Raw genomic sequence first — 16,756 nt, forward strand, 5'->3', positions numbered from 1 at the left:
GATAAAAGAAAGGCACTGGATAAATGACAGTGACCATTATTACTATTAACAAAAATAGCAGTAATTATTTTCATTAATATGATGAAAAGAATGGAACAGAATTACAAATCAGTCCTCAGCCTGGTGCTGATTTCCTCAGTGACCCAGATAAACACAAGTAAATGCTGTATTTCAGGGGATGAGAACAACTAGAGAGGAGAGGGAAAATGTTTTCAAGGAAAAGAGAGAAGGAGGAGAGGAGGAAGAGAAAAATTTCTTACATATGGTCACTACCAAAAACAAGTTTGAAAGCTTTAAGACAAGATGAAATCCAATCACTCCTGAGTCCAGACTCTACTAGAATAATAAAAAGAAAAAGAAAAACACCTTCTAGCCTTTTTGGCACTCATTTCACCAAATCCACCCAAAACAATCACATGTAAGAGCCAAATAAACACCAAATCTGAACCTCTACTTCTCCTTGCCCAGAAGATGCCAAGTTCCTGCTCTACTGCCCAAAGTTATTTTGGCATTGAGACATTCTATTTCCGACCCTGGTCATCCTTATTTTAGGGGAGAGAACAGACAGTGGGGAATTTTTTTTAATTTAAAAATTAAACCTTTATTGTTTAAATACTTAGTGTTACATATTTCATCTCTATTATATCTACCTCTTAGTAATCCTGAGAGTGCTTACAGAAAAGGAAACGATGCTGAGGGAGGAAGACTATTTGCTCTAGGTTCTTGCAGATACTACATGGAGAGACTGAATCCAGGTCAGTTGGACCACAAGGATTTTTCTTTCCTTTATGCCAGCAACTTAATGTAAATACTCCCTGCCAAATGTGATAGAGAAAGGGAAGTAAAAAAGGAGCTAATTCCTTAAACACTTTTCTCAATACCATGTTTGAAGTTTTTCTATTATTTCAATCCATACAATAACCTCATGAACTCACTATTATTATCTACATTTGCAATCAAGCTCAGAGAAGTTCCTCCTTTCACCTGGATCATGCAGGATGAAATGAAGAAGGCAAAATGAATTGAGACATTGGAGTAAACAAAGAAAAGACAGAAGACAAACTTAAGATGTAAGAGGGCCAGGGAAGAAGGCAGCCACCTATGCAGAAGGAATTGAGTGCTGGGTGCCCAAAGTCTGCAGGCTCTGCTCTGCAGAGAAGGACTGAAAGGGAGGTCTGAACTTGCCCACAAGTATGGGGCAGGGTGGGGGGAGTGGGGATTGTTAATTTGTACTAATGAAAACAGAATGAGTCATGAGCAATGTAGCCAATAGAAAAAAAAATGGCATGGATGACTGAATGGCCAATAAATCATTTCTGAGCATTAAACTTTTTTGCTTCCTTAAGATCTGAGAGTGTCACAGACAGAGATGGAAGATCACAAGTATGTTCTGATGTCAACAAGAAGCCCTTCAATTTTAAATTCACTATATTAGGCCTTTAAAACACTGCCAGTCTCTCACAAGTATAGACCATCTCAGAATCATAAGACTTTCAAGTATATTCTATTTATTGTTGTCCAAATATACCTGACCATATAGCCACCTGGGCACTTGTTAAACATACAAGTTCCCAGGTGTGTCCCATAGAGATTTCAGGAAGCAGAAAACTGCAACTCCTAGGAATCTGTGTTGAAAAAATTATTCAAGTGATTCTTAGAATCAAGCTAGTTTGGAAAATTGCTTGAACAGGATTGTCCCAACCAGCCTTTAGGTAGGTACCATGATCTCCATTTTGCAGATAAGTAGTGTGAGACTCAACAAAGACACATGCCCAAGAGCACACAGCTATTAAGGATACAAGTCACCATATGACCTCCATACTTACTATTTGATTTAAATCTATGTGAGCTGGGACTAGCTTCAAAAAGCCCCCTCCTTGAGGTCTGAATATGGCATCAGACACGAGTAAACAGTTGTTTACAGTATCCGGAGCCATCAGAAAGGACCAAGGGGAAATAAAAGTGCTGGATTAAACAAGACCCAAAGAAAAGGAAAACCAGGTCTTTCTCCATCTCTGGTTTTATTTTTGAGTCCTATAAACCTTGAAGCCAATGACCTACAAACACACAACTACTAGCATATTTTAACTAACAGGTCTATTTTGCTAAAATCAGAACATTTCCTTCACTGATGCACAAAAGTAGAAAAAAAGCCTCCAAAAATTCTTTTAATAACTTAGACAATGTCACACAAGAGGAATGCCCAAGATGAGGTCTTCACCCATGCCTCCTCCCCAGTGGTGAAAACTATAATGGTGACTAATTACACCCTCCAGGGCAAAGTTCAGACCACTACAGGGGTGAGTACCTGAGGTTGGCTGAGGCTGTCTTCATGTGCATATGGATGCTCTCCTCTCTGAGACCTTTGGCAGATGATTGCTCTGCTGAAGGGAGGTGCTGGTGGACGCCACATGAAGAATGATGTGCTCATCAAAGGCCTTCACCACTATCTCCTTCTGGAAGTAGGGCTGCTGATCTATCACACTCTTATCAACTCACCACAAGAAAAAGCCAAACCCTGTACCATGGGATAGACAGGAGGAGCACAGGGGGAATGGTACTGCTGTTCCCGGCTTCTCCTGAGTTTATATAATAAAAAATGGGGAGGACATGCCGCTCTGAAGGCACAGAATTTAAGATACAACACCTGCTCTCTACTTTATACAGGTTTATCTCTTCCTCTGGGAATGGATCCTCTGACTCACAGATTTGTTCAATCCAGATTCAAAATCCTTCTCAATTTGAGAAAACCTCTCACCCTTATGCAGCCCCCTAACTGAGGTTAAGATGGTTAACAAACTGGCCATATATGAAGAGATTTCCTGTCCATCTTCTGCACATATCCAGGCACATTCCCACTCTTAATTATATCAGCCACAATTTCATATGCAATAAGTATTCTGTAAAAGTCTCCTGCATGTAGCACATACTTTATTTTTAACATTCATAACTTACTGAAAAATAGTGGCTGATTCCAACACACATACCTCTACAGTGGTATAAATACAGTGGTATTTATACAGATTCCAGCACATTTATACAAAACCAAAATAAATTCATATCACATTCATCAACTTAAAATCAACTTCCTTGAAAAACAACTCCTGCCCTAATTTTTAGTTGCCATGTAAAAGGTGCCTTTGGGCCAAAAGGCACCATTTACTCCAGATTTTTCATGTTTCCTCCGAATGTGTCCATTTTAAGGAATGGTCTTCACCTTGGATACTCACATTTCTGGCCTCGCAGGAATTGGAATAGTATCTGGGCATGTGTAGTGGAGGTGGAAGATAGACTCAAGATGTTTCAAGTATTCAAAATCGCATGCAGATGTACAAACAGAATGTCCAGTCAAAGAGAGTTAAGAAAGCAATATATATACACAGACACCCATGAATGGAAGAGTGCAAATAGAATCCAACTTGTAATTAACATACCGTGCTGTGACACCTGTTGCCTTCCATGATAAGAAGTCTGGGAGATCAAAGAAATGTCCCGCCTTATCCCAGCAAGTCTCTCTCAAGTTCTGCCAAATTAAATATATATTAGAATCAATTATGGGTTCTTTTTTTCCCTAGCCCTCTCCTCTTTCGGTAATGTTTCAGAATTTTCAAAACAAAAATACAGCCAACAAGATGTCTGTTAAAACATCTGTTTGAGGGCTCGGGGTGCACAGTGTGACATAAAAACAGTACTTTATAGGAAAGAAAAATGTCAATTATTGATCCTTCCAAAAATGAGCATAATTTCCCTTTATCCCACTTTGACAACCTGGAGAGAGAAAAAACACTCTATGAGAATATGCAATTCATCTTCCTAGTGAAGGGTGAGAGAGCATGCTTCAAACATGTAATATTTTAACATGAGCAGCTGAAATCTGGGGAGAAAACTGCACCAAGACATTACATTACAGTGAATCTGAACATGCCAGGCCATGTAAAATTCTCCAGGAGTCAAGAGGTTCCAAAGGCAATGAAAAAGATGTCTCTGCCCTCATAGAACTTGCAGTCCAAGCCAAAGAGAACATCCACATAATCAAGCCATTGTTGAATAATTTTTAAAGGTTTGTTTTTTCCACATTGCTACATAGTCCGATTTTTCCTTACCACTCGGTTTTTTCTTTCCTCTGACAACTCCACCTGGAAAATTCATCAATTACCTGTCACTTTGTTCCTTCCCAGGATCCATTTTCTCCTGTTCCTTTGCTTAACCCACCCCCCCAGGCTTCCTAAGTGAGGTTAGGTCTGGCTATCATAGCATTGCATATTTGTTTATTGTCTTTCTTTCCTCCAAGACTGTAACCTCTGTGATATCAAGGACTTGTCAGTCTTGTTCACCATATTTGATGATGGTCTCCTCTCCTTCCCCTATCCCCCAAGCTGAGTGGAAACCACACAGTTCTCATTCTAATTTCTGAGAACCTGATTGGATTATGGAAAGACATGGGAGCTGGCTGAACCAATCAGATTTCTTCTCCCAGAAATTTAGAATGCCTATTCAGTGGAGCCATTTAACTCCTGCCTGTGAATGGAATTGGGGAACTGGGGTCTGGATGTAAGATAGAACTTGGAAACTGTGAAGTGGCCACTATCTACCAAGCATGTAGAAACAAAGAAAACACACACACACACACACACACACACACACATATGCACATACACACACACAGGGTAAAGGGAACTGAAGCTCTGTCAAGAAAAGGGTTCCTACCACTCAGGCAACTTTCTATGTCCTGTTTGCAATTATTCTCTCTAGAAGAGGCTAATGAAAGGAATTTATCATAAACTCAAGGGCATTTGGGGGAATGTACAGGCAACAAACCTGAAGTTCGAAATGAGACATATTCTAATATCTGCTAGAGGGCAACACACAGTAGGTACTCAATTTACTGAATTGAAAGACATACTGTTCAGTTTCTCCTTCCAATCCCTCTCTTCTGAGCAGTGCTGCAACATTTATGAAGGGACCCACGTGCGTTACCTCCTCAGAGCAACACAAAAGTGCCCAGTGCTGTTTGTTCAATTTTACATACAACCACAACTTGACCTGCATGCTTCTAGCCAGAGCCAAACAAAAAAATCTTCACAAATTCAGAGTACAAGTGCTTATGCTAGATCTTGTTTTGGGTCACTGGAACATAGCCAGCAGACAGCCACTGTGAACAATGAAACCCAAACAGAATGTCTCTAAGAGAATTTTAGGACTTTTGCCCAAAGGAGACATTCTGGAAATGGAGGAGTGAGGGATCCAGGAGCATCATTTCCTCCTGAGACCACACCTGCTTCACTGACAAAGCCAGAGACCTGAGTAAACCTTACAATGGGATGAGGAAACAGAAAGAGCACATTGTTGGAAGTACAAGGTATCTTTAAGAATGCACATGATCTCTGAAGGAAAAATCCCTGCTTTCTCTACAAAAACAAAGTCTAGAGATTAGGCAGCAAAGAAAAGCAGGGAGAATTTGGGTGAGAGATAGTGTCCAGAAGCCTGATCCCTTTCTTCCAGATACTAAATGGCTGTCTGTGAGTGTCCCATGCAGTTCTTCATTGAGTTGCATGATTCACAAGGACTTTGCAACCCCAGTCCCAACTGCCAGATTGGCCAAGACCCCTGGAGATGGGATTTTTTAATATGGTTCTATGGGAAAATCTCTCTGTTCTTCCTCCTTTCCAATCAGTGCAATACCAGTCACAGGCCCCAACCTCACTGAGTCAATTCTGTCCCAGTAGCCATTGGGCCTGCATCATGCCTTGACTGGCCTCTTGTTTCCTCCACAGTTTGCAACAGGGATCCCACAGCCTCATCTCGTTTGATTCTCAGGGCCATTCAGAGGTGTGCAGGTGATACATAATACTCTCTTACCAAGGATGTAGAAACTTCGGGTCAGACCCCAAGGCCTTAGCCCTAATGTTAGGTACCTGTTCTAATATTGGTGGTCTTTCCTTCCCCAATGCCACAATGACCACCCTGAAGCTCCTAACCCTAGCAGAGCTGTGTCTGGGCCTTCTGGAAAAGTTACAATGAAAGCTACTGCCATTCTTTACAGCAGAAAACAAACAAACAAACAAAAGCCCTTCCAAATACAATTTTTTTTTAAACAATCTCAAAAGTTCCAGAAATTTCTATTTCAGTCTTAAACTAATCACTGAACTTGTATGTACCTAACAACACTTTGGGTTAGAGAGAACATACAGTTGACCCTCCACACTTGCCAACATTCGCTGCATCTCATTATGTGATAGCTTACTCCAATTCAAACTAGGAGACCTCTGTGCTGAAGTCGTTCTGTCAAGTCTTTCTGTCCTCCAGTTACCAAGCAACTAGTTTTTCAAGAAAAAAAAAAAAGGATCAGCAATGATATAGGACTCGGCATTACAACATTCCAACAGCAATCCTTTGAGCTAAGCAATCTCCCAGCTTGAAAGCAACCAAATCATTTATTACTTCATAAAACCATAGTCCTTCTTGGGAAGAGGCTCACACGGCTGTGTGTGGGGAGAGAGGGTATATCCCAGATTCAAGGCCAACCATCAGTTGCCCTGCCAGCCTCAGGGCAGAGAAGAAGAGCCTTTGCCTTTTGCCTCCCCATGCAACATCCCAGCAGCTGTAAGGTTCCTACTGCTTCTAGACACCGAGGACACTGGTGAGGGAAACGAGGAAGCCACTCTGATGGCAGAGAGTCTAGAAGCAACATAAGAAACTAGAGATGGCAAGGTAAAGAAAGATCATCCAAGTACTTTACAATTAAGTTGCAAAAAGATTTTCTCTGGCTCCCTGTGGTGTGCAGTGATTAAATGGAAGGAATAGAGATCCTGCACTCTCTACTCATAACTGATCCTATCTACACATTCCCAATGCTCATGATATTTTTCAGAACAACTACCCATGAAAATTTACTACCCTTACTCTGTTCAAGATCCCAAATTAGGGCTGACAGACCACTGAGGAAAGAAGTTTCAGGAAGAAACTTAATCCTCAACATCTTTTTTAAAAGAAAAATGATGCTGAAAAAATGAAGTAGATCATAAGCCCTTATGAGAACCTCCCCAGAATGAATGAAACAACTGTGTATTTCAAACTCCTGTCCACAGAGACCAAGACCAAACACTAGAAAGGGTACACAGGCAGGTCAACTGAGGTTGGTGCTACTGGAGGCATCTCTCTAACACTGAAGACTTACCATTCCATTTCTTTCTTTAAACTATTCTCATAGCCCCTTGGTTCAAGTTGCCATTATCATTATCATATGATGACTTCCTCTCTCATGGCCTCTCCATTTAGTCCTCACATCATTCTTTTACTTTCCTAATACATTACATTCTTTATTTCTGTGCCTCTGTTTAGGCTGGTGTCTCTACCTGGATTGACTCTCTGACCTTCTCCCCTTATCAAATTTCTGCCATGGACTCAAATCCTTAATCCTCAGAAGTCACCCTTGCTGGGAGACCACCCCCACCATCTCACTCCTGCATTCCACACTGTATCTGAATTACATATTCATGTACCTTGATCCACCTCAATATAACAAACTTCTGGAAGACAAAAGACAAGAAAAACTCATGGGGAAAAAACACACAAAACTTCAGGAGGTACAAAAAAAATTAAAGTTAATCCTTTTCAAAAGCAAGTTACAATGGAATTGGAGAAAGATGTGCACAAAGGCAAAGGTAATTAAAAGTATGACGTGTGACAATAATGTAATGAGCCTGATACCAAGGTTTAGTGAGTCAGCCTCAACTTCATCATAATATTTTGTGTGGTCATATATCTGCCTGTAATGACTAATCACAGGGTTCAGAGAAGAGAAAGGGCTTGATGGCTAGAAAAGGCTTCATGGTGGGGAGATTTGAGCTAAAGCCTAAAGGTCAAGTAGAATAAATATCAATGCTACTGTAGAGAAAGATACCCAGGAAACAAAAATCTGAACTGATGAGACAGATTATTCCCATTAGAGAAGAGTTTGCTTAACTGTGCCATCATATGATTTATTTGTAAAATGAAATAATTTCATTATATAATTCATTTTCAAAAGCTGGATTTAAATGCATTCCTTTCCCTACCTCCCCGAAGCCCTGCTCTTGTACTGACAGATAAACTCATCATCCACACTAGAGCTGATTCCCAACCATGAAAATGTTACCAATTGCATGACAACTGATCAGATTCAGCAAAGCTGACTTTGTCCAGGACAGTGATACCACCTCAAGTACCAGGAAAATAAGTATGTGAAGTCAAAGAACATTAAAGTCCAGCATGTCTGAGTCTGAGAGCTGTCCTCATCATTTCCTAAAGCTGTGTGGCTTTAGGAAAATTAATACCCCAAAACCTCAGATTCCTCAAAGCCAATATTACTAGCACTTATCCCAAAGGATGTTGTGAACATTAAATGAAATAAGATGACAAGATTCACTCACCACTGCTACAGAGCTTCATATTTTTCAAAGCACTTTGACATGCATGATCTCATCTGAGCTGTATAATTCCTTAAAGCAAGGAAGGAAAGAAATTATATACCTCATTTTTCAGATTAGGATACTAACACCCAGAAAGGGACCATGATGGTCCCAAGGTCAAGGACAAAAAGCAGAATGTCAGAATAAACTTTCTATCTCTTAACGTCCAGCCCAAGGTTAGTTCAGGTCTCTGCCTCCCTAAAGCATGAAAAATGCACAAGTGCCAAGCAGGCAGGAGAGATTCCATGTGACCTAGACAGGACAACTCTTTTCTGGTGGTCTTGTCTATAGGAGGGAGGGAGGGAGGGAGTACTAATATGCAAAGAAGGTTCTGGAATGATTAAGAGGGTCTTGGAATAGGAACAAAAGAAAGCAGACATGTGGACAAGTGGAGAAGGGAAGAGATCTTCATTACTACCTCCTTCTCCAGGATTCCCTCCTGCCCTTCTCATCACCACTCTCCTGGCTCCTTCATGAGCTACTTTTCTTAGTTCATCTTTCGATGTGGATGCTCCCCCAGGATCTCAGCCTCAGTCATATGCTCTCTCACTGTTCACATGCTCCTGGTGAATCTCAAGGTTACTCCCATGATTCCAACAACTGCAAGTTGAATGCCATGCCAAATCTCAAACTCTGATTCAAACTCTCCTGAGACATGTTTCCTGGGTGTCCCCCTGCACCTCCAACTCAACATGTCCAAGGCAGAACCTGTTTTCTTCTCCTGAATGGCTTCCTTCTCCTTGATTTTCTGTTTGTTGGTCTAGTGAACAAGGAAGTAATCTTTCTCTTCTCTCTCATCCTTTACATCTAATCATCCTTCCAATTTAAATTCACAGTTAATTGTTCTCACCTCTTCAGGCCCTTTAAGAGTCAGATACTCATCATTTAGGACTCAAATATGATGTTATCCACTCCATGAAATTGTCCCTGCTCCCCTGAGCTGGATGCCCCTGTACTGTGACCCTACAATACTCTGAATATGCCTACCATTGCACTTCCCATCATCTGTTCACATCCCTGACCTTCTCATTAGACTAAAAGCTCCTCTAAGGCGGGAAGTGTGGTTTTTAAAATCCCTCTATTCCTAGGACTAAGCATTATATCTGATATATAGATGATGAGTAATGTTAACTGAATGAGTGAATAAATGAATGAATGAGCAGAGATATACAAACTAAATAAGAGTTTGTGGAAATGAAAATAAGGAATGAATGGATAAATGAATGAGCTTGTGAATAATAACTGTCCCAGTTTCTCCTTTTTCATTCAAGTTAATGGCTTTTCTCAGTCTGTTTCAGGAGCAAAGACATATTCTAGCCAAGCCCAACTGCCAGGAAGATAAATTTCTCCTCTCAGGGTGAGCAGGTCCTTTGGAGAAGTTTCATTTTAATTGGAAAATGGATTCATTCACTTCCTGGCATAGACTCCTGGGTCAGTGCAGCACCATTGAATGGCTGCCAAGTGCCAACCGAGAGGGGGCCTGCAGCGGAAAAAGAGTTCCATCAAATTGGAGTGCTTTGGGACATTTGAGGACAACCCACTCTTAGTTCCAAACTAACTCGCATGGATGCCCCCTTTTTTTTTCTTCCCTCAAATGTCCTTCAAAGCAAACTTTATACATCTTTACATATCCCCAACCCAGAAAAGATGGGTGTTCTTTACTTCCCCAATTGGCATTTCCTTGGTACTTGCTTACTTAGGTATGAACATCCTAACCTGTTCATTTATGCAACTGTTGCAGTCATTTCCTATTGGGAATGAACAAGGTGACATCTGAGAAATTCCTTCATAACATGAGCAGTAACATAAGATGAGAACTTCATAACTTCTTTCTTGTGAAGGATCCATAATGACCCAATCTCATAGAAAATATCACTTCTAGGAACACATCTTGTATCTTTTGTCAAGAGTCCTTGTACGAGGTGCTCAGAGCTCTGTGAACAGCTAGACAGTTCTGTATTTCATCATCCCCCAGCATACTAGCACACACCTGACCAAAAACCAGGGCTGACAGATATTTCATTTGAGAATTAGTTATTTGATATTAACTCTAAGGATACAGATGAATAAATTATCCTCTTTCCCTAAAAATGAGCCAAGAGCCTACTAGGGGAGATCGAGGCCCACTTACAATTTTGAGAAGAGCATGGACAATGGAGGAGACTCACAGTTACTGGAGATGTGCCAGAATAGACACATGAACATGTAAAACTCAGTGAACTGAATCCAACCAATAAGCCTGTGAGTTCAACTTTGCTGTGAATGAACAAAGTGAGACCCACAGACATTAGGTGACTAACATAATTGGTGGTAGGTAGAAGAACTGAGGTTTGAACTAAGGTGAGTCAGCCTCCAAAGATGGAAAAGTGTGATGGAACTAATATTCAAATAATAATAAAACAAACATTTAAGAAGTACTTAATATGTGCTGGATGCTGTTCTAAACAGTTGACATACACTTGCTCATTGGATCTCTCAACAAACCTATGGCACATGTACTGTTATGGTCATCAGTAACCATTAGAGGTTGGGGAAATTGAAATAAAGAGTAGTTAAGTGGCTTACCCAAGGCCACACAGCTATGCAATATCAGTGCTGAGTTATGCATCCCCGCTGGGTGGCTCTGGAGAAGAGGCTCCACTGTGCAGAGTAGCTGGACCTGAACCACTCCACTAGAACTGCCACTGGACCGGTCAGTTTGGAGAACTGGAGACTGTGCAGATTAAATAAGAAGCCTGGGGACACTCATAAAATCCCGTTCCCAATCTTCAAGTTATTTACTGGCTAAGTAGAGCAAAGAATCTGTACATATGAAACACAACAGAGAAAGATAAAAGTAGTACAGAGTAATTCAAATTCTTGTAAACTAAGATCTCTGCATGGTCATAAGGAGATACACTTCCTCATGCATCAGGGAGAGGAGAGAAGTTATTTAGGAGCAAGCATATGATCTGCATGAGCAGAGAAGGCAAAGAGCAAGGAAGGAGAATGGAGGCCATCAGGTGGGGCAACTGCCTGAGGAAAAGAGCTAGAGGCAGCATAACTACAGACGTGAATCATGAGTGGGCCTGAGAGACTGTGCTGAAATGTCAGAGGCAAATCTGGATTTGTGTTAGATGCTCAGGTCAGAAAAGAATGGGATCCACTATCAGTTCTTGAGCAGAGGGTGATTTGTGAATGTGTTTTAGGGAGGATGGGATGGCAACAACGTAGCAGGAATCCTGGGAAGAGTGGGGAGGCAGGAAGATCCATTTCCATGTACATTTCTGACAAAGAGAAAGCAAAAGAGCATAGAAAAAGGAAGGGAAAAATGGAAAATGAAGGGTAAAAAGGAGGATGAGTAGGAGAGAAAGTGAAACAAGAAAAACTAAAAGAAGAGGCTAAGAATAAAGATAAGATAAAAGCGAAAGATGGACAAAGAGGCAAAGGGAAGATGGGGTGAAGGGAAAGAATAGGTCAAACATGAGAATGAATAAAATGACTAAGATGGAAAAAGGAAGTGAGAGAGAATGACAGAAAAAGCTGCTTTAAAAAAAAAAAAAAAAAAAAAAAAAACATGGAGCACTATAGCAGCACCATGACAATGTCCTAGACAAGATAAAACATGGGGAGGGGAGGGCAGCAACCAGACGGGCTCTCCTTCTGCATGCTCTTTCCTCTGGGTGGATGAAGTCATGGCTGATGTCACTGTCTCTGAGTCACACGCCCCCAAAAGGAGGAGGAAAGGCTGGTCACTCAGCCCCACCCCCATAGACAAGAGTGGTTAATCCACTGCTTCATCCTTGGGGGCACAAGGGGACTGCATGAGGAGAGCCTCTCTGTCTGCCAGGGAGGACTCTGCATTGAAAGTGCTGAGAGCTCATCTCCCAAGTTTTCAAATTCAGGTCCTCAAGCTAGGAAAGTCAGAAAATGTGCAGCAAATGGCTTCTGCCTTTTTGTCTGTGGCTGATAGGTAAAGGAGCTCTATCCATAATGCCCCACAAGAATATTCCATCATAAGCAGTATTGAATACATAAAAGGGACTTGACTGGCTTACCGAGCTACTTTCTCACATTCTAAGCTCCCACCTTACTGTAGTGGCAGCCCCATGGTGATCCCGTTTATAGACCACCCACCCCACGTGTTCATGACCTAACTGCAATTCAGCCAAAGGCCTGCTAACCAACATGTCACCACCTCCTGATCTCTCTATCCTAACATGGCTTTGTTACTCAAATTTCCACTCCACTTACACTGCTGGGATTTCACCCATCTCTATTCCAGAATAGGAGACGCTGAGGACAGCAGCTCTGTGTTGTTTATTGCCATGTTCCCAATATTTAACCAACTAACTGGAATAAATTTCCAACAAAGATTTGCTGAATGAATGAGAGCCCTTGAACAACTCTGGCAAGAACTGATGAGCACCACAATTCTTACAGCCATCATCCTAAGAATGATGGTTGGTAAAGACAGTACCATCCAAGGTACTGCTGAGGTACAAGTGAAACTGTTCTACAACATTTGATTGGGGCATCTCAGGATGGATTTGCTTTCTCCCTGGTTCCTTCTCTCCCCCCAGCCTTGCTCTGAGAGCTGCAGAAAGAGCATAGCTTGAATTAGATTTGAGTAGAAACCTGGCCTTACCCCTCTGTTAGCTACACGAGGTGAGCCTCACTCACCCTGCTCTTGCCTGCTCCTGATCAAACAGGAATCTTCTAAGGAGTTCATGCTCAACAGTGAAGCTTCATTTTGACAACCCCCTTCTTAAGGTTGCTTATGTGTTGGTTGTTCTTCACCTTGTTTTGAAGGTTGAAGAACAAAAAGTAGCCTCTGTTTTGAAGAGGTTGAAAGTAAGTCTACCTTTTTTACAGTAGCTTATTTAGGTCCACATTTTGCAAAATATCTTGTTTCTATTTTCTATGGTTTTGAAGTATCATCCAAAGGCCTGTGTGACCTTCAAAAAGTGGGACCTAATAGGTCACTGGGGGAGTGCCCTTGAGTGGGGATATTGGGACCATGCTCCTTTCTTTCTCTTTCTCTCTCTCTCTCTCTCTCTCTCTCTCTCTCTCTCTCTCTCTCTCTCTCCTTCCTGGCTGCCATGAGGTAAGCAATTACATTTGCCATGCTCCTCACCATGATGTACTTACTGCCTCACCCCAGCCCCAGTAGCAATGGAGACAGCTACTATGGACTAAAACTTCCAAAACTGAGCCAAGATTAACTTCTCTTTTTGAGTTTTTTTTTTTAATCTCAGGCATATGTTACAGTAATGGAAAGCTGACTAATACATCTTTATTATTGTTTCTGGAAAACAAAATTTTTTAAAAAATTATTTTAGTTTTTAAGTAAAAATAGTTTTTTAAATAGGGAATTCTTTTTTAAAAAATTCTTGTATTTAATTCAAATGTATGACAATATCTTTAAAATGAAGGTAATTTTCAGAAACAGTTGCTCTTGTCAGATGGCTTAAAGAGATTTCTGGAATATTCACATTTACCCTTATTAATGAACATTTCAGATTTAAATCTAATCTAAAACTATAACACTGCTTTCTAAATTTTCATTATATAGTGTTAACAAGCTTAATTGCAAATGAATAAAATAGTCAAGGTAGTAAAGTCACTTTCTCTCCCCCCCACCATATATTCCCTCCAAGCTGTCCATAAAGTTTAAACAAAATTATTTTAGAATGTGCCTACCCCTTGAACTAGGTGAGTTCTATTTTCCTTCACTGTTGGATTTCTTAACTGCATCAACAGATAATTATATGAAAAATACAGCTCATGAATTTTCTTTCTAAAAATCAACTTTGTCAGTTGTCATCATTATCATCAAATGCATCACTCCTACCAGCTTTCTACAATTTACCATATACCTTCTGATACATAATACTGCCATTGACTCCCTTTCACAAAGAGGAAATGAGGGACTATAGTGAAGGGAACTGTGCACTTGAACTCCAAACCCAATCTCCCACTCCACTGTCCAGCTGCTGCTTCCCGGGACGTGGGAGGTGCCTGATAAATACTTGCACAGTGATTCACTCTCCTTCTCAGGTCCATTGGCTTGCCGCTGACCCCTGGCCAAGGCCAGACCACATGGCCATATGCCAAGACAACTGCAGGAGGCTTTTCTCTTGTCTGACTCTCTCCACATCTCTGAGCTTCACACAATGCCAGCGGTGTAGAAGAACTTCAGGGGTCATATGCACCAGCTGTTCCCAAAGGCCAAAAACATGGGCTGGTGCTAGTCCATGATCAAAACTTTTCACAAATCAGTGGTCAAGTAACGAGAGTAAAAATAATGATAGAAAAAGTAAAGTCCTTATTATCAATACAATTATGAATAATTAATTGGTAAAAAGAAAGAAAGCTCTTATTTCCTAATTGCTTGTTTTACTTTACTTGGGTAATATCCCAGATTCTACACATGTGGCATTACTGGGTGGGGCGGGGACACAGTTCAGACAGGAGCAAAGCCATAATGAGAAGCAGAGTCCAGGCAAGGCAGAGCCACTTAGGCAGCTCCTTAATTCCCTCTGAATAGTCCCTCTGCAGTTTTAAGTCCAAAGACATTGCTGTTTGAGACTACAAGGCCTAGAGGCCACACCAAGCATTCTGAAAGGATGTGGGTATGGCTACTGACAGGGCCATAGAGCTGAGATCGTAGTCTCTCTCAATACTAAAGTCATTCACAGATCTCACCTAATCCATAGCCTCTCCATGCAGGGAGGCTTCAGACACCCATCAGCCTTTACAGAAAACCTGCTGTCACTATATCACGCAACCAGCACAGCGGTCAAAGCTCAACACACAGGGATACACTTTGAGTGAGGACTTGGCTCAGAAGTACTTCCAGAGCTATTGGGTTCAGAGGAGGCTAAAAAATAACTAGTTTAGTTATATACATATTTAAAGGAATGCAAATTAAAGGAAGAATACATCTTTTTAAGAGGTGACTACAAGGTACTGGGGTATAAACAAAAGTTTGGGGTTAAAATTTGTGAAGCACAATCTCAAATACGATTCTTTAACTGTGAATCAAACTTTGGACATCTAAATTTTAGAAACTGGATAACTTTTATTATGAGTTCATATATTTATCTTAAAAATTAAGAATGGACAGATACATTCTCTGGGATTTGAAACTTAAATAATGATAACTCACTCTCTCTACCTAGGGGTCTCATCTGTGGACACAGGCATCTTGCTTGATGAAGGCTAGAATTTGACCAGCTATCCTCTATAATTTCTATTTAAATTTATTACTTACAGTCATAAAATCTAGACTTGGGGCAGGGCATGCACTTATCATGGACAAGGCCCTGGGTTAGATCTTCAATACCACATACAAAAAAAAAAACAAAAAAACAACTCCGAAATTATTTGGGAAAACTCATGATTGTGTTCCAGCATTAGGAGAATTAGCAGCTACAAATAGTAATATACTTAATCCCCTCCATCCTCAGTTTCTTCATCAGCAAAGAAAGTGATGGCATCCTCCTTGCCTGACTTTCATAGGAATTAAATAAGATATAAAAAGTTTACAGTGGACAGTGAATAAAGTCTAGTGTAGGTGTTGGTCAGGGTTGTAGAGAGCTAACAAACAGGGTTAACATCTTAATTAGAACTGATTAAATATCTCACAAAGGTAAAGGGCTTTTAAGACTCCAAACTGCTTTTACAGGTGTAATGATGTCCAACTTACTCTAAAATCTCCAGAGGTACTGATGGAGGCAGAGAGGTCCAGATAAAGGGTAATGGTAGAATCTAGATGGTGGTTCTGGGAGTTCGTTGCAGAATGCTTACCACTTTTCTTTATGTTTGAAATTTGAAAAAATAACTCTGGAGGAAAAAATGGCTTTTGCAGCCTCTTGCTCTTGTCGTAGATGTGGGAGTTCTATAATACAAAGGGTAAGCTTAGATCCCTCTTGTCTTTCCATTGCAGGTATAGTGCTTTGTATGTGGTAGTTACTCAACAAAAGTTTGTTTCACTGAATAAATGAATATATTCTTACAATAGTATAAATTATTTTCACTCTGAAGACAACAGGGGGAATAAATAAAAACTAAAGCAACCTAAATGTGCAGAGAAACAAATTCTACCCCTGCAGAAGAGTGCCCTGTTTAATATCTTTTTTCAACTCTTGTATTGCTGCCCCCTTTGCCCAAATCAAAATCTGTTGACCCTGGTTTCTATTGACCCAGATTTCTAAGGTGATAGTCCACATGTTAACAAGTTATTATATCATGATACACATTAAATGTCTTGTTCTTTTTAGTGTCTTTTCTGAAGATAGAAGTGTGACCTCTATTTAAGCCAC

The 16,756-nt window shown here is 40.6% G+C and overlaps 1 protein-coding gene across 27 annotated transcripts in view; it reads right to left on the reverse strand.

The window, feature by feature from the left end:
• Nucleotides 1–16,756, reverse strand: part of Fggy (FGGY carbohydrate kinase domain containing) — a 415,454-nt gene that overhangs the window by 351,221 nt on the left and 47,477 nt on the right. For all 27 annotated transcript variants that reach the window (XR_007351974.1, XR_007351976.1, XR_007351975.1 and 24 more), the window contains one exon: nt 3,435–3,523. Coding sequence is in view for 22 of the 27 variants with exons in the window: in XM_048815295.1 (XP_048671252.1) it covers nt 3,435–3,523 (89 nt within the window). In the remaining 5 variants the exon portion in view is untranslated. The remainder of the gene's footprint in view (nt 1–3,434; nt 3,524–16,756) is intronic.

This window comes from Marmota marmota, unplaced genomic scaffold (assembly GCF_001458135.2).
Source record: "Marmota marmota marmota unplaced genomic scaffold, marMar, whole genome shotgun sequence".
NCBI classification, from domain to species: Eukaryota; Metazoa; Chordata; class Mammalia; order Rodentia; family Sciuridae; genus Marmota; species Marmota marmota.